Genomic DNA, 22782 nt, shown 5'->3' with positions numbered 1-22782 from the left:
GTACTTTTCCAACCTGTGTAATGCTACAGACAGATGATAGGACAGAGTTAAAAGAAGTGACCAAGCTAATGAAAGAAAACTCCAGAGATTTTGAGTGGGAAGTGGAGATTGCAAAAGATTATTCTTCAATTAGGGCTAAAACAATTTTGTAGAGCTCTGGCGGATTAGGAAAAACACTCTTTAGCCATCATCTCCAAATCCTCCTCTGCTAGTCATTCATTCCTGTGCCTTCCATCTAGCTGTTCTTCTCTCATAGACCCCTTGGGTAATTAAAAACAATCGTCATATTTCTAATATTTCTTTGAAGAAAGTGCCTTGGGTTTTTTTTTTTTTTGGTGCCAGACTATTTCTTGAAGCAATCGTCCATGGTCCACTAAATGTGACTTTTTCTTTCTTTCCTGGATTTTAGCTATCATGTTTTCTTCCTGCTTCCTCCCACACATCCCCTCCCAGACCTTCATCATCTGTCCCCCACATCCTTCAAAGGGGCAGTTTTGTCAGCATGTCCCTCTGGTGGACGGCTATCCTTTGTCTTTCATCTTCTATAATGTCTTTCCACATTTAGACACACTGTAAGTACGTAGGATCTTAATTTATCTTGACCAAAGGATCACGGATAGAGGGCTAAAAGGGACCTCAGAGGACATCTAGTTTAGTATCATTTTATAGATGGGGAAACTGAGGCCCAGTGAAGGACAACTGCTCATAGTATTACACAGTAATGGATTTAGAGATACATGTGACCTCAAAAGCCATCTAGTCCAACCCCTTCATTTTACAGATGAGAAAGCTGAGACCTGGTGGGGGAGGTTAAGGGACTTCCCTCTTTGCCCAATTATGTGCCAGTAAAACTGACAATCTAAATGAAGTGGATAAATATTTGCACAAATATAAATAGCCCAGATTAACAGAAGAGGAAATGGAATATTTAAAAATCCACATGTGAGAAAAAGAAATTTAGAAAGCCATAAGTGAGCTTCCTAAAAAAAAAAAATCCCCAGGACCAGCTAGATTCACAAGTGAGTTCAACCAAACATTTAAGGAATAATTAATCCCAACATGATATAAACTATTTTAAAAAATAAGTAAAAGAGTTCTACCAAATTCCTCTCATGACACAAATATGGTTTGATACCTAAACTAGGGAGAGAAAAAATGGAGAAGGAAAATTATAGACCAATTTCCTTAATGAATATTGATGCAAAAATTTAAAATAAAATACTGGCAAGGAGATTCTAGCACTGTATCACAAAGATCACATACTATGAGCAGATGGGATTTATGCCAGGAATGCAGGACTGGTTCAATATTAGGAAAACTATCAGCGTGATTGACCGTATCTGTAACAATAGCAAACAACCTTATGTGATTATATTAAGAGATGCAGGAAAAGCCTTTGACAAAACACAACACCCCTTCCTATTAAAAATACTAGAAAGAATAGGAACTAATGGAACCTTTCTTAAAATGGTAAGTAGTATCTGCCTAAAACCAAGAGCAAGCATTATCTTTAACAGGGACAAACTTGAAGCCTTCCCAATAAGATCGGGAGGGTAGCAAGGATGTCCGTTATTATCACTCTTATTCAATATTGTACTAGAAATACTAACTATAGCGATAAGACGAGAAAAAGAAATTGAACGAATAAAAGTAGGCAAAGAAGAAACAAAACTATCATTTTTTGCAGATGATATGATAATACACTTAGAGAATCAACTAAAAAACTACTTGAAACAATTAAGAACTTCAACAAAGTTGCAAGATACAAAATAAATCCATATAAATCATTGGCGTTTCTATATACTGCCAACAAAACCCAGCAGGAGGAGATAGAAAGAGAAATTCCATTTAAAATAACTGCAGACAATAGAAAATAATTCTAAGTCTACCTGCCAAGATGAACCCAGGGATTATATGACATAATTACAAAACACTTTTCACACAAATAAAGACAGAATTCTGAGTTATTATTATAATAATGTTTCCTAGGTAACGTGTATATTTTAACTGCCACTTTCAGGAAACAATTTTAAATGTTTCGCAATGTTTGTCAGGAGACAAAGCCTTGGTGATCTAGGGTCATTTATAATAATAATAATAATAACAATAATTAGCACTGGCAGTGCTTTAAGATTTGTGAAGTACCTTCCATATATTAATTCATTTGCTGTGCTGTGGTCCCCATTTTACAGATGAAGAAACAGGTTGAAAGAGTTTAAGTGATTTGACCAGGGCCACATAGCTGTCAAAGGTCTGAGGCAGGATTTGAACTCAGGTCTTTCTGCTCATAGATTCATGGACTAACAGGGATGGAAAAGACCATTGGGATCACTTAGTTATAAGATTGTAGGATCACAGATTTAGAGTTAGCAAGGGCCATAGGGACCATCAAGTGTAATCCTTCTTATTTTATAGGTGAGGTAATTGAGCCCTGAGAGATTAAATGATTTCCCAGGGTACATAGTATCTGAGGTCAGATTGGAACTCAGTTCTTCCAGACTCCTTTTCTCTAAGTGCTACTCCACACTGCCTTAATTTTATAGATGAGGAAACTGGGGTCAGAGAGAGGAAGTAATTTGTCTAAGGTTACAATCCTAGTTAAGAGTCAGAACTAGCATTTGAAATCTTAATTCAGTTCTCTTTCCATTGCTCCATGACACTTATAGTTGGGGCTGGGCAATGGAGTCACTGGGCTTCTATCTTCTCTGATCTTCTTCACCTCCAGTCTTCTCACCCAGGCTACAATCTCCCCTACACAAATCATAGTTTTTGGAGATTTTACTATGTCCAGGGTTTGAGTTCTGCTTCCTTAGAGAAGTCAATCAGAGAGGGGCAAAGGTGATTAAATGAATTTTAGGAGTCCACGGTTTCTGAGAATTTTGGATTGGCCACATTACATAAAGGAAAGGCAGCATGGTGTAGCGGATAGAGAGTAGAAGGAGGAGTCAGAATGACTTGAGTTCCATTTCTCACTCTTCCACTTATTAGCTGTGTGGCCATGGGCAAATCATTGTACCATTTTGAGCCTCCATTTTGTCATCTGTAAAATAGGGACAACACTATTCATATTTCCTCCTAATGGGGTTATTGTGAGATTCAAATGAGATCATGTATGGAAAGTGACTTTATAGTGTCATAGAAATGTCAGTTAATATCACAATACAGGAGAGAAACAATAGTTCTTGGTTACTGAAGAATCAGTCTCCTGAGAAGCCCAAGGTGACTCACAGTTGGGTGGGGCCTTAGAGATTATGTAGTTCAAACTATTGCTCAATGTATGGCTCCTTTCTGCTCCACCCCTGAAGAAAGTCATCTAGTTTCTGTTTCAATGCTTTCAATGATGAGGAGATCCATAATACATGAATCAACCTATTGCATTTTTGTTTTTTATATTATTTTATTTTATTTTTTAAAATTTTTAAAATTTTTTATTTTTTTAATATAAATTTATTTATTTTTAGTTTTCAATATTCACTTCCACAAGTTTTTGAGTTCCAAATTTCTCACCCCTCCCCCACCCCAAGATGGCATGCATTCTGAATACCCCTTCCCCTTGTCTGCCTTCTCTTCTATCTCTCCCCCCTCCCTTCTCTTATCCCCTTCCTCTTCTGTTTTCCTGTAGAGCAGGATAGACTTCTGTACCCCATTTCCTGTATTTCTTATTTCCCAGTTGCATGTGAAAATATATTTTTTTAAAAACATGTGTTTTTAAAACTTTGAGTTCCAAATTTTCTCCCTTCCTCCCTCCCCACCCACCCTCATTGAAAAGGCAAGCAACTCAGTATAGGTTGTACATGTGCAGTTATGCAAAACACTTCCTTAGTAGACATGTTGTGAAAAACTAACTCTATTTCCCTTAATCCTATCCTGCCCTCCCATTTATTCTATTCTTTCTTTTGACCCTGTCCCTCCTCAGAAGTATTTGCTTCTGATTACCCTCTTTCCCATTCTGCCCTCCTCTCTATCACCCCCCTGCTCTCTTGTCCCCTTCTCCCCCTATTTTCCTGTAGGGTAAGACAGATTTCCATACCCAATTGAATGTGTATGTTGTTCTCTCCTTAAGCCAAATCCTATGAGAATAAGATTCCCTCATTCCCTCTCACCTTCCCCTGTTTCCCCTCCACTGTAAGAGACTTTTCTTTTCTGTTTTTTTTTTGTGAGATAATTTACCCCATTCTACCTCTTCCTTTCTTCTCCGAGTATCATCCTCTCTCATCCCTTAATTTTATTCTCCAGATATGACCCCTTCATCTTCAACTCACCCTGTGCCCTCTATCTATCTATATATGCATACATACAATTTTTTTCCTCCAACTACCCTAATACTGACAAAGTTCTCATGAGTTACAAATATCATCTTTCCATGCAAGAATGTAAACAGTTCAATCTTAATGAGTCTCTTATGGTTTCTCTTTCCTGTTTACCTCTTCATGTTCCACTGGAGTCCTGTATTTGAAAGTCAAATTTTCTGTTTAGCTCTGGTCTTTTCATCAGGAATGCTTGAAAGTCCTCTATTTCACTGAATGACCATTTTTTTGCATTTTTGGATAGCTCTTTTTATTGGGAATTTTGGCATCTCTTGTAGTAGGAATGGACCTCAGAGAGCATCTGGTCTAACCTGGATGTAGAATTTATCTGTGACATGTGGTCATTCAACCTTGACCTGAAGACCTCCCTCCAGTCATTGGATGATCACTACCTTATGAAGCATCCCATTCCCCTCTTCAACAACAAACACTGCCTTATATAAAGCCAAAATTAGATTCTTTTCACCTTCTATACATCACTTCCAGTTCTTTGCTCTGGGGCAAATCAAACATCAAATCCATCTTTCACATGACATATTTGAATACTTTAAGACATTTATCATGACCATAAGCAGGTCATTTGATCTCTGCAGACCTCGGTTTTCTTTTCTGTTAAACAATGAGGTTGAACTAGATGGCCTCTGAGGTCCCTTCCAGTTCTAAATCTATGATCCTGTGATCTTATGTCCTCTACTGAGTCTCTTTTAGTTCTTCAGCTAATCCCAGTATTGCTTAATTTCCAATCCCTTCCCTGGCCTGCTTGGCTGCCTCTGAATGCTGTTGAATTTGTCATTGCCTTTACTAATCATGGCACCCAAAATGGAGCAGAATACTCTAGATATGGTCTGACTAGGGGCAAACTGTGCTTTTATCTGGGCCCAAGGTAGTCCAGTTGGAAGGGATTCAGCCCTGTGTGGGAAGGGTTATTGAATATAGTGTTATGCTAGCCAATATTGATAGCAAGATTGATAGGGCATATCCTTGGACCAATTCTGAGTTCTATAGGACACCATGCTTAAGTTAAGGGCTAATTTTGGTCAGGTGACCTCCTTCCTCCTCTGTTACTCTAATGCCTCCATCTTTTTTTTGAATCTGTTGTAGTGTGATGACTGTCATAACCAGACAACAATAAACACTTCAAATAATAATAACATGAATATTAATACAACAATAATAGCAATAACATCATTTATAAAGGTATTTAATTCATTTATTCATCCATCTACCCATTTATCCATTCATTTGAGTCTTGCAACATTCCTATGAGGTAGGTAGGATAGGGCAAGGACTTCTGTCCCCATTGGCTAGAATCTAGCCACTAAATAAAGAAACTGAGGCCCAGAGACATGTGATGCCTTGTCTAGCATCACACAGAGGCACTGACAGAGTCCACATTAGAACCCAGGTCTCTTGTACTGACAATTCTTTCCACAGAACTCCAGGTTATGCTGAAAGAGCTGTTTGGGTAGACAAAGCTATCCATTCCTCCATTGTCATAGATGGGAGTCAAAGTGGTCCAGTATAATTATTCAGTGTCTCATTTTTGCAAAGTACTTTATAGTTTGCAAAACATTTTTATATCTGACCCTCACAGCATCCCTGAGAGGTACATACCATTACTCCATTATGCAGATGAGGAAACTGAAGCCTGAGAAAAGAAATGACTTGCCCAGTGGGACATAGGGAGTTGGTTTCAGGGCCCAGGTAACGTTCAGGGTCTCTTGATTCCTAGTAACTACTCCATTTTGCTCTTCTCATCTATGGAGGAACTGAGTCAGGCAGTCAAGTGAATTCATTTAACTGCTGAAGAGGGGCAATGGTCACTTAGACCATGCCTTCCATCTTTTCCATGGAGGTGCTATGTGTAGGTGGGAGTCAACACCTGGGACATCCTTCTGTCCAGGGATAGACTATGACCAATAATTTATAGCTTAAAAAGAAAGCCTCAGCTATGAGTCCTGTAAACACAAGCCAGATGACATGATGAGGAGGATGGGTGAGATCCATTTCCTCTCTGGAGGTGTACTTCTCCCTCCTGAAAATAGTCTACTTTTGGAAGCATTACTTTGTTAATTATTTAGAAGTCTCATGGCAGACCTCAGGTGCTTTTCCACTAAAACATCAGATTTCTAGCATAAGATCACCATCTAGGCCAATGGAGTGTCCCACTGGGAAGACTCAACTCTCAAATCAATCTACCTCCACTCCTTTTATTCTGGTTAGAGACCGTATTTCTGCATGGAATAAAACATTCCTTAAGTCACACTTTGTCCAAAGGACGGTCTTGACTTCACCTCAGGAAGCCCTTGTTGTGGCCTTGTGAAATGTACCATTGGGGTAGAGGAGGCTGGGGGGAATTAACTTCTCTTTGGGGATTGACCTTTTCTTGTGCTTTCTCCTCTTGAGCCTTTTGCTTTATCACAAAGGACAGAAGTTAGAACAAGTGGGCTTCTGTGTATAGGAGAGTGGAGGGAAACATTGATTTTTAAAAAATATTTTTTAAAAATAAGACTTGTGATTTTATTGCTGTAGGGACTGCCCAGCGAGGAAATCCCTCTGACGGTATAGATGAGTGCCTTCTCTGCAATCCAGCAGACAGTTACTTGGAACATTGAGAAATTAACTGATTTGCCCAGGATCACACAGTCAGTATATATAAGAGCTTGGTTTTGAACCTGGGTTTTCCTTTTTCAGAGGCTGGCTTTCTACCCACAACACCAAAGATAATGTGGCTATCATTCTGAGAATCTTCTCTGTCCAAGGACCCACCTGTAACTTCTCAAAGGGATGTCCCAAGCCATTTTCCTAGGCTTTCAGGTGGTGGTTTTGGGGAGGAGGCTGGTGATTTCAAAGCTGTCAGACTCATATTATGAAAATGGGCTCAGTCGTCTTCCTCTCAGGGTCCCATCTGGCTCACCTTGCCCGCTGCTTGGCAGTGGTACTGTAGATGTCAGCCCAGAGAGGGATCTTTCTTTTCCTATGTGAAACCAGCACAGATATTGCCCCATTCAGGGCACTGAGGGGAAGGAATGCCACATGTGGGAACACATTCCAGATGCAGATGAGGGCTGGGGAAAGACAGCATGTTCCATGGATTAGGCATGAAGTAGGGAGGAAACCAGGCAGAGACCAGCTGTCCTTGGATAGGAAAATGGTATCCAATTGGATACATTAGGCTGGGGAGCATCCTGGGTGTCAAGCTGGATCCCTGTGTCAAGAAGAGAAAAGAGAAAATTAGCTCATGGATCTTTCTCTAGCATGTGCTTGACCACAGGCTATCCCAAAGATCTCACTCTACTGATTAATCATTGTGAATGATACATGGTTGTTTCAAAGACTTGGTTTTCCCAGGAGCTGTAGACTTCTATCTACTTATTCTGCATGGCTCCAGAGGACTGGACAAAGAAAGACAGGAGGAAGTTACAAAGAGCAAATTTAGCCTAAATGCCAGGAAAATCTTCCTTCACATTTGAGTGGTACAAAGGGGAATGGGTAGCCTAAGGAGGTAGGCTCCCATCACTGGGGGCATCTAGCAGAGGCTGAATGTTACTTGTTCATCCTCATACAATTCCATAAGCATTAGAGCTGGAATCCCAACACCACAGTCTTCCGTCTTTAAGTCCAATGTCATTATTGAATAGTGGCATAGTGGATAGAGCACTGGGTCTAGAATCAGGAAGACCTGAGTTCAAATCCAGCCTCAGACATTTATTAGCTGTGTGATCCTGGGCAAGTCATTAAACTTCTATTTGCTTTAGTTTCCTCATCTGTAAAATGGGGGTCATAATAGCACCTCTCTCCTAGAGTTGCTGTGGGGATCAAATTAGATAATATTTGTAAAGCATTTAGCCCAGTGCCTGGCACATAGTACGTACTATATAAATGCTAGCTATTATTATTATTACTATTAGTGGTGGTGGTGATGGTAGTAGTACTAGTAGTGGCAGTGGTAGTAATGGTAGCAGTAGTAGTGGTATAGTAGTAATAGTAGTAGTAGTAGTAGTAGTAGTAGTAGTAGTAGTAGTAGCAGTGGAGTAATAGTAGTAGCAGAGGCAGTAGTAGTAGTGGTATGGTAATAATGGTAGTAGTGGTAGTGGTTGTTGTTGTGTTTGTCCTTCATTCTCGAAGAGGACCACAACATCAGGGAGATGATGACATGACTTGCAATAGACTTTGATTTGAGTGAGGGAGGGCTGTGAAAGGTCACCAGCCTCACTTTCTTCTCCAGAGCCATCTGGGTCCAGTGACCAGATATTTATCAGGACAACTGAAGAAGGGTCAGGATGCAGTGGGAGACATTGGCCCTTTTAAGCTAAGGTCTTTTCAGGTTCTCACTTTGAGTGAGGCAAAGTCCATTCACTGAATAGGCCTCTTTAAGAAATGAGTCAAGGGATGGCCCCTTTAATAAAAAAATAGAAATAGTAGTAGCAGTAGTAGCAGTAGTAGCAGTGGTAGCAGTAGTAGTAGTAAGAGCAACAGTAGTAGTAGTAAGAGTAATAGTAGTAGTAGTAGTAGTAATAATAGTGATAGTAGCAGCAGGAGCAAATTAGTAGATTGTAGCTCCTTTGACAGGTTTTGTCTACAACAAAACGGTGTGTTCATTTAACTGAATACTGCTGTCTTCTCTGGGAACTATTAGCACATAAGGGTTAATTGCATGTGGGAGAATGCTCATTTGTACTGGCCTTGACAACCTGCAATAGCTATATTTCCTCTTACATGCAGTCATTAATCCTCTACAACAAGACTTTTGCCCCTGCCAGTCTTTAAATTCAATGGCCTTTTTTTGCGGGGAAGGGAGGGATTGGGTCTGCATCCTTTAGTTTCCTTCCTCTAAGCAACTCCCTCCACTTCACAGACACCTCACTCCCCTGTTTCTTCCCCTGACTTTCCAGGAGCTCCCATTCTGTCTCCACTGGTTCCTTGTCCTGAGTCCTTAATGTGGGTGTGCCTTGAATATCTCCCCCCACTTCTCCTCTTAGCAGGCACCAACAAATTATTTTTTGATTTGAAATATAATGAATATAATGATAAGCTTATTTAACTGAAGACTCCTATTTATTAGAGACTCTAAGCTTAATGAAATGGTGTGTCAGAGAGAAGGGGATTTTTACTTTTATTGACACTTTTTTTGTTAGGATCCCTGAATCTTAGGTTTAGAGCTGGGAAGGACACTGGAGGCCATGTAGTTCAATCCCTTCATTTTTACGCATATGGAAAATGAGGATCAGAGAGGTTCAGTGTGGCCCCAAGACTAAATGGACCCCAAATCCATCTATTTTTCCACCTTCCCACTACTTCTTTTTTTAACTGGGGTGCTTAGTACATCAAAAGAGAATTGGTTGAGTCTGGGAAACGTCAATTTTCTTTCTGTTTCTCAGGATAATTGTGGGGAGTCTTATGAAAGACCACTCTTCTGCTGTGCTGAGTCGCTAATGAGAACAAATTATATTAAGAAACCATTAGGTCAAGGTCTACAGTGTCATTGTGGACTCAGCCTATTCATTTATGGATCACTAATGGACATTAGCTGATGACTGGACTTCAACTGTGACCGATACAAAGGTGGTGAAGAGCCAGGGGGCCAGGGAGAAGCTCTGTTCTTTCCGGACCTGTGAACCAGAGGAATGCCCTTTGGATCCAAATCCAGGCGATGGCTTTGATGTGGGGCAAAGGGGGAGCATTAATGCCAATCCTTTATGTGCATAGAGATGCTCTAACTTTCCGGAGCACTTTGATGTTGCTATTTCCATTTGATCTCACAACTCTTCCTGAGGTAGGGAGACAGAACCCAGGACCAGGCATCTGGATTCTTGGGTTTTCTTCCTGGCGTGGCCATTCACTAGGGGTGTTAAATTTCTCAATGGCTCTGGGCCTTGATTTCCCATTTTAAAAAGAAGGGATTTTAAAAATGAACTCTAAGGTCCTGCTAAGCTCCAACAATCTATGAATCTATGATTGATACCCCCCTCCCATTTGACAGATGATAGGAAACTGAGACATTGATCAGTGGGATGACTTGACTAAAGTTACATAGGTGTTTAGTAATGGGGCCATAACTAGAGCGCAGGTATACAGACTTCTCAACTAAGGCAGGCTTCCCAGTGAGGCCTCGGAGGACTGCTCATGGACATCAAAGGGATGAAGGAGGGGAGGAGGGCAGATTAAAGAGATTGACAAGAATCAAAGTAAGGCCTGGGCCGTGGACAAGAAGGGGTGGCTTAGGGAAAAAACCTGGGAACGTACTTGACTTGGGTTGAAAGGGGGGCGGCTAAAGTAGGACTGAGGTTGTTGAGAAGAGGGGCTGGGGGGAAAACAGCAGGAGTGGGAGAGGGGCATGAGACCTTAGGACAGAAAAGGTCAGAGCTGAAAGGGCCCTTAAGACAGAAAATTTGGGAACTGCAGGGACCTTAGAACATGGAATATCCGAGCTGAGAAGGGTTTTAGAGAATACTGGAACTGGAAGGGGTCTCAGAACATGGAAAGTCAGAATTGAGAAGGACGTTAGAACAGATGTCAGAGTTAGGAGGGGCTTTAGAACATGAACAGAACTGGGAAGGACCTTAGAATAGATAATGTCAGAGGTGGGAGGTTTCTTAGCACAGACTGTAAGAGCTAGGAAGAGCTTTAGAAGGGGGAAGGTCAGAGTGGTAAGAACCTTAGAACTCAAAATGTCAAAGGTGGGAGGTTTCTACTGGGTGGGGAGTATAACATAAATAAATAAAAACAAATTAGACAGATAAATAAAAGACAAAATAAACAGTGATGGTGGGAACGAGTGGCTACTAACAACTGGGGCAATCTGGAAAGTATCATTGGTTGATTGATTTGCTCTGGCCTGTCCAGCCTCCCCTACCCCTATTTTAGGTAAGAGAAGGACAGGGTTTGCCCACGGTGATGTCACTGGCACTGAAGCTAAGACTAGAGCTCCCGGCTCCTGATAACCCACTTGGATGTTGTCATCATTCCATGCCACAATGCCTCATTTTCACCCTGGGATGGGGGGGCGCTTCCAGGTTGGTTAGCCCTCCCATCTCACAGTCCCTCCTCCTCTTCACTGTCATTCCTGTCCAGTCCCCGTCTGCCACTCACAGACATGTCTGACTTTGGTGCTGAGATGACATCCATATCTGGCAAGGTCTGCAGGCTCCTGAAACTGCTAAGTTTTTCATGTTTCCTCCACTTGGCCCGCTGATTCTGGAACCAGATCTAGGGGGAATGAGGACAGGAGAGAGACAATAAGAGAAAAGGGATAGAACAAAACCTTCATCATTGTCTTGCGACTGGCATTCAGACATCATCTTGTGTCTTCAGAGCACTTTACATGCATTATCTCACTGGATCCTCAAACCACCCTGTGAGGTACGTGGTACAATTATTATTCCCATATTATGGCTTAACATCCCTGGTCCTCCCAACTGGGCTTCCTGTGGCATAGAGTCAAGGCCTCTTCCAATCATACTCCTTTGAATGCTCTCAACCTTATCAACCTCCTTCCCAAACCAACACAAAGCTCCAGATGAGATCCAAGAAGGGCAGAACACTATCTTATTGTGCAAGCTGCCTCAAGAGGGAGTGGGTCATCCATCACTGCAGGTGATTAAGCTCAGATCTGATGACCAGTTGTTGGGACTGTTGTAGAGGGAATCTTTTTTTCAGATATGGGTTGGCATCTCAGATATAGCTGGCATCTGAGTTCCCTCCCAACTCTGAATCCTGTGAGGCTATGAAAAACAGCAACAGTTTTATCTCAGGAAGCTGTGTAAGAAGACCTGGCTTCAAGTCTCATGTCTGGGTGGGATCCCTATAGGTCCTTAATCAGGTCACTTCCTTTCCTTGAGTCTGGTCCTCTTCTGAAAAGTGAAGGGGTTGGACTATCTAACCTCTAGGGCACCTTCTAGCTCAATCCTCTGATCTATGTTCTTGGCTGAGAGAATGTGGGTAGTAAGCTTGGGTTTGACCTTTGGCTTTTCTGGAAAGCTTGTATTGTGTTAGTGCTGGGGGTGTGATCAAGATTAGGGCAGCTTAGCTAGTAGGATGCATGGACAATGGACTGACCTTCCAGAAACAAAGCATGTATGATGGAAAGAACAAACCTAGTGACAGGATCTTGAGCAAGCCCTATGCTACCATGGAAGAACGTGGCAGGTCTAGGAATCAGGGGACTTTGGTATAAGTTTGCCCCCAAGGCTTACCCCCACCATCTCCTTCAACCCTCTCATTTTACAGATGAGAAAACTGAGGCTCAAAGAGGTTAAGGGCTTTCCCCAAGGTTTCCAGGTAGTACTTGGCAGAGCCAGGGTTCAAATCTGGGTCATAGGATCATAGATCTATAGCTGGAAAGGACCTCAGAGGCCATTTTACAGAGGAGGAAACTGGGGCCCTGAAACATTGGCCAAATGCAGTCACAAGTGGTCCAAGCACCTGTGAAATTTGGGTGTGGGGGCAGATGTGGCACTCACCTGTATTCTGGCCTCTGGAAGGTTGATCTTGGCTGCCAGTTGATTGCGGACGTGGATGTCTGGGTAGTGGGTGAACTGGAAAGTCTTCTCCAGCTCCTGGAGCTGCTCTGTAGTGAACGTGGTACGGACTCTTCTCTTGCTTTTCCTCTCCTCTGTATGATAAAGAAGGTCTCCTTTAATAGCATTCCTTTTCCCCTCTCTTCCCCTACTTTCCCACACTGTCATTAGGATGGTCCTTTAAGACCCTTCGATGTTACTCCATTGGCTACAGGCTAAAAGCAGAGATCTTTGGTTTGGCCTTGGCATTTAAGGCCCTCTGCAATTGGGTATCCATTTTACTTTCCATTATTCTCCTTCGTATTTGTTGCGCTCTGACCAAACTTAACTAAGCCCTGCTGCCCTGATATAATCCTCCCGCCATCATTGTTTGTGCTTCAGCCTTCAAACTCCACCTCCATAAAAGTTTCCATGACTTCCTTCACTGGATTACCAAACTCACTCCTTCCACTTGATGTTATAATCTCATCATCTCTGAATCTGTGTTATACTCATCTCTGCACGTGGATTATCCTCTGTTCAGGGCCAGGCCTTGCTTGTTTATGCCTATTTCCCCTCCCCTGATGCCTGGCACAGCGTAGCGCAGAGTAGGTGCTTTATATGTTTTGGTGAATAAATTTCTAAGAGCACCATTTTAATCAACCTGCTCCAAATCTTTGGGAAGATTAACCTACAGAGGAGCAAAATGACTGAGTTTGGCTTTTATTTACTTTTATTTACAAAGCAGCATGATGGAAAGAGTCCTGGCCTGGGAGCTGAGACCTGGGTTCTAGTTTTTGCTTTTCAAGTGACTTTGGACAAATCACCTAACTCTTCTGGGCCTCAGCTTCCTCACCTTCAACATGTTGGGATTGGATTAGGTGACCCCTACTGCCTTCAAATGCTAAAATACTCTTTTCTTCCACCTTTCTCATTCTAACATTCCAAGGGCCCTTTGACTCGTAACATTCAATATTCTAACCTTCCTTGTTCTAAGGTTCCTCCCAATTCTTACATTCTATGTCCCAAGTCCCTTTGAGCTCTAGTGTTCTAATTTTATCTAATTCTAGTTCTATCTAATATGACATGTTCTAAGGTTTCTCCCAGCTCTACCATTTCATATTCTCAGACCCCCACCCAGCTCTGCCATTTCATGTCTAAGCTCCCTCCAGTTACTGACATTCTGTGCTCTAAATTCTCTCTGGTCTCTGACATTTTCCATCCTAAAGTCCCTCTGTTCTGACATTCCTTCAGTCTCAGATATTTTGTGTTCTCAGGCCCTTTCAGCTCTGGCATTCCAAGCTTGTCCTTCCATTCCCATTCTCTGATAGAGTCTCCAGTGAGCCTCCTAGCATCAGCAGTAACCAGCAAGAGGGCAAGGTTTTCTAAGACAAGGACCATATTTGTTTCTTGTATCTTTGTCACCGTTGGGCTCTCCACACCCAGAGGGAGGTGGATCACTGCTTCTGACTTCCTGACTAGCTAGCTAATCCTAGAGTAATTGAGAGTCTCTGCGTATTTTTTTTTTCCCTTGGATTTGACTCAAAGGGAGCAGAGACTTTCTCTCACCTCCCCCATCTCTCCTTGGATGCCTGTTCAGAAAACGTGACCATCCAGAAAACCATCTGGCACTTGGCTTCACAAATGAAGGAACTTGAAGGTCACATTGCCCAGGGCTCCATGGTGACACTTGTTTGGGGGTGGGAGGCGAGAAGTGAGAAAAAAATACATATGGAGAAGTTGTTTCTGTAAATAAACTTGGAGGAAGGCGAGCCAAAAGCAGGCTTTTGGTCAAGTGAAATTTATGAGTCAGAGGTGTGGAATTGACCACCTGAAGGGATTGCTGGTTTGTGGCAGGCTCAGCTTCTAGCCCCCAGCTGCGAAGCAGAGGGTTCCTAGAGCTGGCAGGGACCAGAGTGTGAAGGGAGGGCAACAGAGGCTAGCCTGGCTACAGATGAAATGTTCCTAGGAGCAGGCTGGCTGATGATGGATGGTCTCTGCTGAGGGCTGCTGGTGGAGGGGAGGCATCTCCTGCAATGGGACTGGGATCATTGATGTAGAGGGAGAGATTTGCAGAAACCATCGACTCCTCCTTCTCCCCCACCCCCTTCATTTTTCAGAAGAGAAAACCAAGGCCCTGAGATTGACTCAAGTGACCTGTCCCAGTTCACACAGTTAGACTCACAAGACCTCAGAGGCCATCTAGCCTAGCCCTCTAATTTGACGAAGGAGGAAGATGAGGTCCAGAGAGAGCCCCAGGAGCTTACCCCGGGCCTCCCAGGGAGCAGATGGCAGAGTTGTATTTGACTTCGAACCCATCACTCTTTCCGTGGCCTCTCAGAGCTCAGCATGGTGACATGAAGGGCGGAGAGCTGGTCTTTTCCTAGAGGGAGGCTTTGAAGCCTTAAGTTCATCTGCTGTTCATAGGCATGGGCCCCTGGGGGCAGGAAAGCCCTGCTGGGGAACTGGTGTTCTTGACTTCCCCAAATCCCTCGGCCTGACTTGCACTCTCATTATATCCCCAGAATGGCGCTTCTCTCACTTTAGAGGCCCTGTCTCATGCTATTTGGTGGCATGGTGGTGTAGTGGATAGAGTGCTGGGCCTGAAGTCAGGAAGAGTTCCTCCAATCTGGCCTCAGACACTCACTACTTGTGTGACCCTGGGCAAGTCACTTAACCCAACTGCCTCATGAAAAAAACAATGATGTTGCTTTATTGGTGTTTATATTGTTTCCCTCCCATAGAATGTAAGCTCCTTAAAGGCAGACAGGCTTTAAAGTTTTTCTTTTTCTAGCACTTAGCACAAGCCTGGAACACTGAAGGTGTTTAATAAATGCTAGTTGAATGGACTGAATGAATGAACTGGGTCTTATCCAACCCTCTTAATCCCTTTCATGTCTACATATACCTGAATACTGTAAGGATCTGTTATTTCTATATTTATACCCATACCTATATCCATATCAATATATCCATATATCTGTATCTTCTATGTCTCTATATAATCTATATCTATTGTCATGTTCACAGATATATCTGCCTATAGATATATTTAATTTACTTGAAAAATACATAGACATGCTTATATGTTTATATCTATACACATATATGTATACACATAACACACACGTACATATATAAACATGTAGATGTATACATGTGTGTATATGTGTGTATACGTGCAAATATATTTTTCCTTGGCATGTACATTCCCTCTCTTCAAACAGATGCCTCTGTCCCTGATTTCTCAGGGCCAAATATGTCACCCAGTGGCCAACCTTTTGGTGGGTGATGAGTCTGTCAACATAAGCAGTCTGGTCTTGGACACTAGACACCCAGGGCACCACTGAGCCTTTCAAAGTGGAAAGGCCTTCAAGGGATTGAACTATGGTGGCAAAGCCTTTAAGAGTCCAAGGTTACTTCAATACTCTAAGAAGGCAGTAAAGGAGAATGGTAGCCGCCACTTTGTACATTGGTAGGGGCTAAGTTTGATGTTTAAAGTGTTTATTGAGTGCCTGGTGGGCATAAAAGCTATATGTAAGGTGCTGTGGGCACAAAGAAAAAAAAAGTCCCTGCTTTCAAGGAATTTGAATTCTCCTGGGGGAAGTAGCAGTGAACTGATAAGTAAACCCAGGATAATTTGAGGAAAGAGACAAAGTTGACTGCCAGAGGGATGTGGAAAGGCCTTTTTCCAGGGCTGAAGTTTGAAGGTAGCTGCTGATAGTAGGAGGTGGAGGTCAGGAGGGTATACCTTTTTGTCATGAGCAAAGTCCCAGAGGCTAGGATTCTGGCAATAACCAATAGGTCATTTGGCTGGTTCTTGTGGTGTGGGGAGAAGAGCAGTGTGGAATAGGGGTTGGGAAGGTTTTGTAGCTGATGAGGGCAAGGGAGTCAGGGAAGGAGAGAAATAGATGTAGGGACTTGTCCCCAGCCTGGTGGCTGTGATTGGATGTTTGAGGGTGGGGAGAATACGGGCAGACCTTCTTTGGGACATTCTGCTCAGAGAGGATTGTGTGTCCCAAGGCTGAAAGCTGCAAATCCCAACCAGAAAGGAAAAAACCACTCATATTGAGGGGCCAGTGTTTCAGAAGACAATCAGGTTCCAGGGGTAATTGTACTGGGAGTAGGGATTTTTGAGAGGAAGTCTTGATCCCCCAGAAAACCTTGTCTATTCCAGCCTGGGTGGTGGTGCCCTTCTTAGGGCATTCCAGTATAGGACCAGGAGTCAGAGAGAGATTGATCTCTAGACCATGATGGAGGGAAGTATTCCTTCAGGTTGGCACCCTGGGAAAAAGCCTTGATTGTCCTACCTTAGTTACAATTCTGCTACAAATACACATTTCCATTCAAATCCACTATAGACTCTTCTTACCCTCCACTACGGAAGGGAGCCTTTTTTTTTTTTTGGCCTAAACAACTCAAGATTTTTCAGCTCCTGTGTGATCTCCCCTTTGAGGAAGAAAAACACCCTGAGCCAAAGACCAATCGTGTGAGGGGAGGAAAACAAAGTCAGAGAATGGAAGAGTTATGACTCTAGCTTTGAATGAGTCACCGGGGAACTTGAATATCTATTTGTTCACAAAGTTTTTCTCTTTATAAAAGCTGGAAAATTCCAAGGCCCTTTGAAGTGTGCCAGAGACATTCCTTTATAAAGGCAAGGGGGAAGGGGAAGGACACGCTGTGGTACATGCCACATGGTGGGCCTGGCCTGCTGGTTGGCAGACCTTCCAGGAGAAAAAAAGAGAAAAGAAAGCTTTCTGAGTTCTTCATCTTTAAAGAGACACAAACAGCAGCATGTATTGAGGCCTGGGACCTAGGATCACAGACCTAGACCTGGAGAACCCAAGCCAACCCCCTCATTTTACAGAAAAAAGGAGACTGAGGCCCAGAGAAGGGAAGCTGTTTGCTCAAGGTCCTACAGAGTTAGTATAAATCTGGGGGTATGGTACAATGGATAGAAGGCAGAATTTGGACTCAGAGGACCTGGTTTTGAATCCCAGGGCTGCTCTAGGTGACTGGCCATTTAGATTTTTTGAGACTCGTGATTCATAGTGTAATTGAATGTTAAAACCGAAAGTACCCTCAAAGTCATCCATCCAGTCTACCCTTTTTCCCTTCCTTTAGAGATGAGGAAATGAAGTCTTAGTTCTACAAGCAATAGGGAGCCATTGTGATTTATTGAAAATTGTGTTGGACCAGAGGCTCTCTAAGGTCCTATCCAGTTATAAGACCTAATGAAAGAAGGGGTTTGTATACTCAGACTTAAAGGCATGGGAGAGGATAGAGAAAAGAAAACCAATCAGAAGACTATAATAACAGTTCAACTCCAAGGTGATGACAGCCTCGATTAGGTTGGTGACAGTGGGATTACAAGGGATAGGATTAATTGAGGGAATGTTCCAAAGGAAGTTAGGTGACAGAGTGGATAGAACACTGGGCTTGGGACCAGAAAGACTCAACTTTATGAGTTCAAATCTGGCCTCAGGCATATACTAATTGTGTGACCCTGGGCAGGTCACTTAACCCTGTTTGCAAACCACTTCAGTATTTGTGCCAAGAAAACCCCAAATGGGGTCATGGAGAGTCAGACTTGACTTAAAAATAACTTAACAACAACCATCTGAAGAAAAAGTCAGCAAGAACATATAGTGTGCAAAAGGATAAAGAGATAAGTCAAGGCTGACATCAGGAAGTAAAGGCTGGGATATGGGGGAAATGGTGCTATTCTTGACAGAATTCAATTCATCTATAATGGGAACTGTTTTTGTTTTTTTGTAGCGGAGATGATGAGATCTTTCAAGAGAGATAAGGAGGGAGGAACAGATTGAAGGGGGGTGATTAACAGTTCAGCGGCTTAGAAAAGAAAGGACTGGTATCCAAATTCCAGGTAGAGGGTTCACCCTTAGCAAGAAGGAGAGCTACTTCCTCTGAGATAAGAAGGGAGGAAGAGAAGCTGGATCAGCAAGCTGGAATTCTTGCATTGTAGATGAGGGTGGATGCTTAGACTAAATGTCCTCTAGAGTCCCTTATACTTATGTCATTCTCTGTCATTCCTGTGGCTTCAGTCATCTCATCATAGTTAGAGTTGGAGTCATTTGTTTGGAGTTAGGGAAGGGCACAAGAGGTTGAGGAGAATGGAAAAGATCTGAAATTTCAGTAGAGGGTAACTAACTCATGAATATATCCAGAGCCCTTTTCTAGGCTGGTTAGCACCATTCTGTCTTTCAACCAGTATAGTGTCCTCACAAGTCACCAGATGCTGTCCCCTGCCTTTATTGCCACCATCCTGAGGGGAGACTGGATACCTACCAACTGGGAAGAGATTCCTACACTAGGCGAGGAATTGGGTTGGATGGAGCTCTAAGATCTCAGACTACCATTTCATGATCCTCTCTGGTCTTGTTCATTTCACTCCCAGGCTCCACTCCTTACTCTCTGGACTCCTCTACCTCGTCACTAGTCATATTACTTTGGAAGTAAGGAGAGACCTGAATCCTGTCTCTAATATGTACAAGCTGTGTGACCAAGGACCAATTACTTCCCTGGGTCTTAGTTTGCTCATCTAAGGGCTTTTAGATGTTACCTCCTAGAAGTATTGGAAGGATCAAATGAAATAAAGCATACAAAGTCCTGTGATCAATGCTCATATGTTTTCCAAGTCATAAATCACGAGATTAATGCCATTTATAACTCTCTATTTCCTGAGAAGTCTGTCCTTTCTGGGGTTAGTTTCAACACTATTGCTTTGCTCTTTTTCAAACTCTCTCCCTGACCACTTTCTCTTTCTCCAAGACCTAGCTTCTTTAGGCAAAATGGGCAGGCAGCATTCGAGACCCAATTCAGGGCAGCAGGGAGACAATGATGTTATTCCAAGTCTCCATCAGATGCAGGAACTTCTAATCAATCATATGTCAAGCAATCAATGAATTGATCAATCAACAAACACTTATTAAGCACCTGCTGTGCCCAGACACTGCTAAGTGCTGGGGATATGAAAAGAGGCAGAGAGAGTTCCTGCTCTCAAAGAACTTACAATCTAGTGGGAGAGATTAGATGCAAACAAATGTATACAAAGCAAGTGATGTATAGGATAAATAGGAAATAATTAAGGGAGGGAAGGCACTGGCATTAAGAGGGATTGGGGAATGCTTCCTGGGGAAGGGGGGGTTTTAGTTGGGACTTAAAGGAAGCCAGAGAAGTCAATAGTCAGAGGTCATGAAACAGGTCTATACTGAAGAGAACATGAGTCCAACTACATGAAGAGGGGGGAAGGGTAGACAGGCACTCAGTAAATATTGATTGACTAGTTGATGTTGACTGTGTAGAGTGCTATGGGCTAAGAGCCAGATGTCCTGGGGGTTGGTTTCCACCCTGCCACTGACTCCCTGTGGGACCCAGAACAAGTCACTCTCCCTCTCATCTTCAGTTTATTTTTCTGCAAAATTAGAGAATTGGTTTAGATGGCCTCTGAGGTCCCTTCCCATGCTGACATGTGACAATTTCAAGATTCTATTTCAAGACAAGTAGAGATTAATGGGTTAAAACTCCTCACCTATGGATTTACCTTAAGAACAACTTCTGAGCAAAAGTACACTGAAAGACATCATAAGGGTTAAAGATAAAGTTTGTTGGCTGGAGAGCTGAAGTGGCTGCTCTCATCCCCATCTAGTCAATCAAGTCACGTCACTTCTGTTGTGGAAACAAGATTTCGTGGTCTGCCTTTGCTCTTCCTCTCTCCCTGTTCTCCTTCCCTCTTTGCTATTAATCTGTTTGTGATCCCCTGAAGGCCTTTCAATCAAAACTGGTACCTTGGACCCTTATACTTACACTTAAGAATCCCTGGCCTCATTTCTTGGCAGCATTGATTAGAGTCTTTGTACTCACAAGGGCAAACAATTAGGTGGTGTTTCACCTTTAATAATGATGATGATGATGAGAGTATTCGTATAGTGATTAAAGTTTGCAAAATGCATTACATATGTTAAAACTCTTTTGATGAGAAAACTGGATTTGTTGGGTCCCCCTGACAGCCCTTTACCCTAATTTCAGAACTGCCAATATCTTTTCTAAAAATTAACATCTTTGGTTTTTATATTACTTCCATTTCCAAATATCGGATGTCCCCCAAATCTTAGTAAAATTTTAAGGTATTAAAATTTTAAAATTAAGGCTATTAAAACTTTAAAGATGCAGTGTTCCATGCCCATAGACTCCAGCTTTTCAGAGAAGGGAGAGAAGTTGTCCTCTTATTCTTAAAGAGACTTATTACATGAAGTCATGTCTTACTTTAAAGTTATTAAAGCTTAAAACTTAATGCTATTAAAGCTTTAAATACACAGTGTTCCATGTCCATAGATCCCAGCTTTGCAAAGAAGGGAGGGAGGTTGTCATTTTGTTCTTAATGAGACTTATTATGTGAAGTCCTCTCCAACTTTAAAGGTATTAAAGCTTAAAGCTTAAAACTTAAAGCTATTAAAGCTGAAAGCCTAAAATAAAAAGTTATTAAAGCTTAAAACTTAAAGCTATGAAAGCTTAAAACTTAAAACTATTAAAGCTTTAAATATGCAGTGTGCCATGCCTGTAGATTCCAGTTTTGCAGAGAAGGCAGGGAGATTGTCATTTTGTTCTTAAAGAAACTTACTATTTGAAATCCTCTTACTTTAAAGCTATTAAAGCTTAAAGCCTAAAATGTAAAGTTATCAAAGCTTAAAACTTAAAGCTATTAAAGCTTAAAGCCACACTAAGACTTTTGGGACACCTTGTATCTCTCTCCCCTTTCCTTTCCCAGAGCCTCATAGATCCTTGTAACAAAGAATAAAAAAAAAGCAAAATGGCTACATGACCTTGGGCAAGTCACTTAACCCCAAATGCCTCACCAAAAAAGCAAAAAATAAAAAACAAAACAAAACCAAAAAAGGAAAAATAATCACATCAGCTGAATCTGACAGAAGATGTAATGTTTCATGCTCATGGACCCCAAGTTTGGGAAGAAGGGAGTGAGGTTGCCTGCTTGTTCTTAAAGACTTATGTGAAGCTACGTCTTACTTTAGAGCTAATAAAGATATTTCCATTTTTGTTGAGATCAGTTTTCTCATTCTGTGCCTGTGATATAGGTAGTATACAGGTATTATTCCATTTTTTCCCTTTTTTTTACTGATGAGGAAACCAAGGCTCATAGAAGTTAAGTCGCATGGTTAGTATGTGGTAGTTAGAACTTAAATCCAGATTTTTTGGTTGTAATATGTACTATGTAAACTCCAGCTGAATGTAAGCTCCTTGAGGGCAGGGGTTGGTTCATTTTTGTGTCTCTATCCCCAGGCCTAAGTCCAATGCCTCAGACCCAGAAGGTGTTAATAACTGTTGAGTTCAACTAGATTGTTGAAACTTAGCATTCAAGATGCTAATTCTCTGCTCTTGGGAATTTTGCCTCTAGTTAAGACATGCTGTCGTCAAATCAGCAGCTGTCCCTTGGTTTTAAAGCCTTATGGTTGAAACAGCCAGGCTTCTCTTAGTCATGGCCAATAGCAGAAGTACCCACACTTTCCCTCTTAATTAGACTTGTTTTTTTGGAACTGAAAACATGCTTTACTACACATTCTATCAGCATTCATGTATGAAGTAGGTATCCCCAAAGCATCAGTTTATTATATACTCATAACTTGTGGTGTGGCTCTTAAGGGAGTGACTGGATAGCCAGACTAATTGGGATTGATCAGACTAAGTGGCACCATTAATTAATCCATCAATCAAACAAATGGCTCTTGCTGTCTTTGTGCTGGTCCCTGATGTGAGGCAAATATAAGAAGCAGTCTCAGAGGATTTTGGAGCCAGAAGGGGGACTTATACACCACCTAGTTCAGCCCCCTTCATTTGCTAAGGTCTATCTGAGCACTGACATGGTCAATTTTAATGTCTCTCCCAGCCCTGACATTTTACTAGATCACAGCTTCAGGATGAGAGACCTTAGGGATTATGTA

The 22782-nt window shown here is 42.1% G+C and overlaps 1 protein-coding gene across 1 annotated transcript in view; it reads right to left on the bottom strand.

The window, feature by feature from the left end:
• Window positions 1-9823: 9823 nt before the first annotated feature.
• Window positions 9824-22782, bottom strand: part of ISX (intestine specific homeobox) — a 21521-nt gene continuing 8562 nt past the window's right edge. The window contains exons 2-5 of the mRNA XM_078150461.1: window positions 12770-12921; window positions 11347-11516; window positions 10554-10611; window positions 9824-9919 (exon numbers count right to left, since the gene is read on the bottom strand). Coding sequence (XP_078006587.1) covers window positions 9824-9919; window positions 10554-10611; window positions 11347-11516; window positions 12770-12921 — 476 coding nt within the window. The remainder of the gene's footprint in view (window positions 9920-10553; window positions 10612-11346; window positions 11517-12769; window positions 12922-22782) is intronic.

Source organism: Phascolarctos cinereus, unplaced genomic scaffold, assembly GCF_003287225.1.
Source record: "Phascolarctos cinereus isolate Bilbo 61053 unplaced genomic scaffold, phaCin_HiC Scaffold_1;HRSCAF=81, whole genome shotgun sequence".
NCBI lineage: Eukaryota > Metazoa > Chordata > Mammalia > Diprotodontia > Phascolarctidae > Phascolarctos > Phascolarctos cinereus.
Note: the sequence above shows the minus strand (reverse complement) of the source record. Positions and strands in the feature narration are given on the sequence as shown.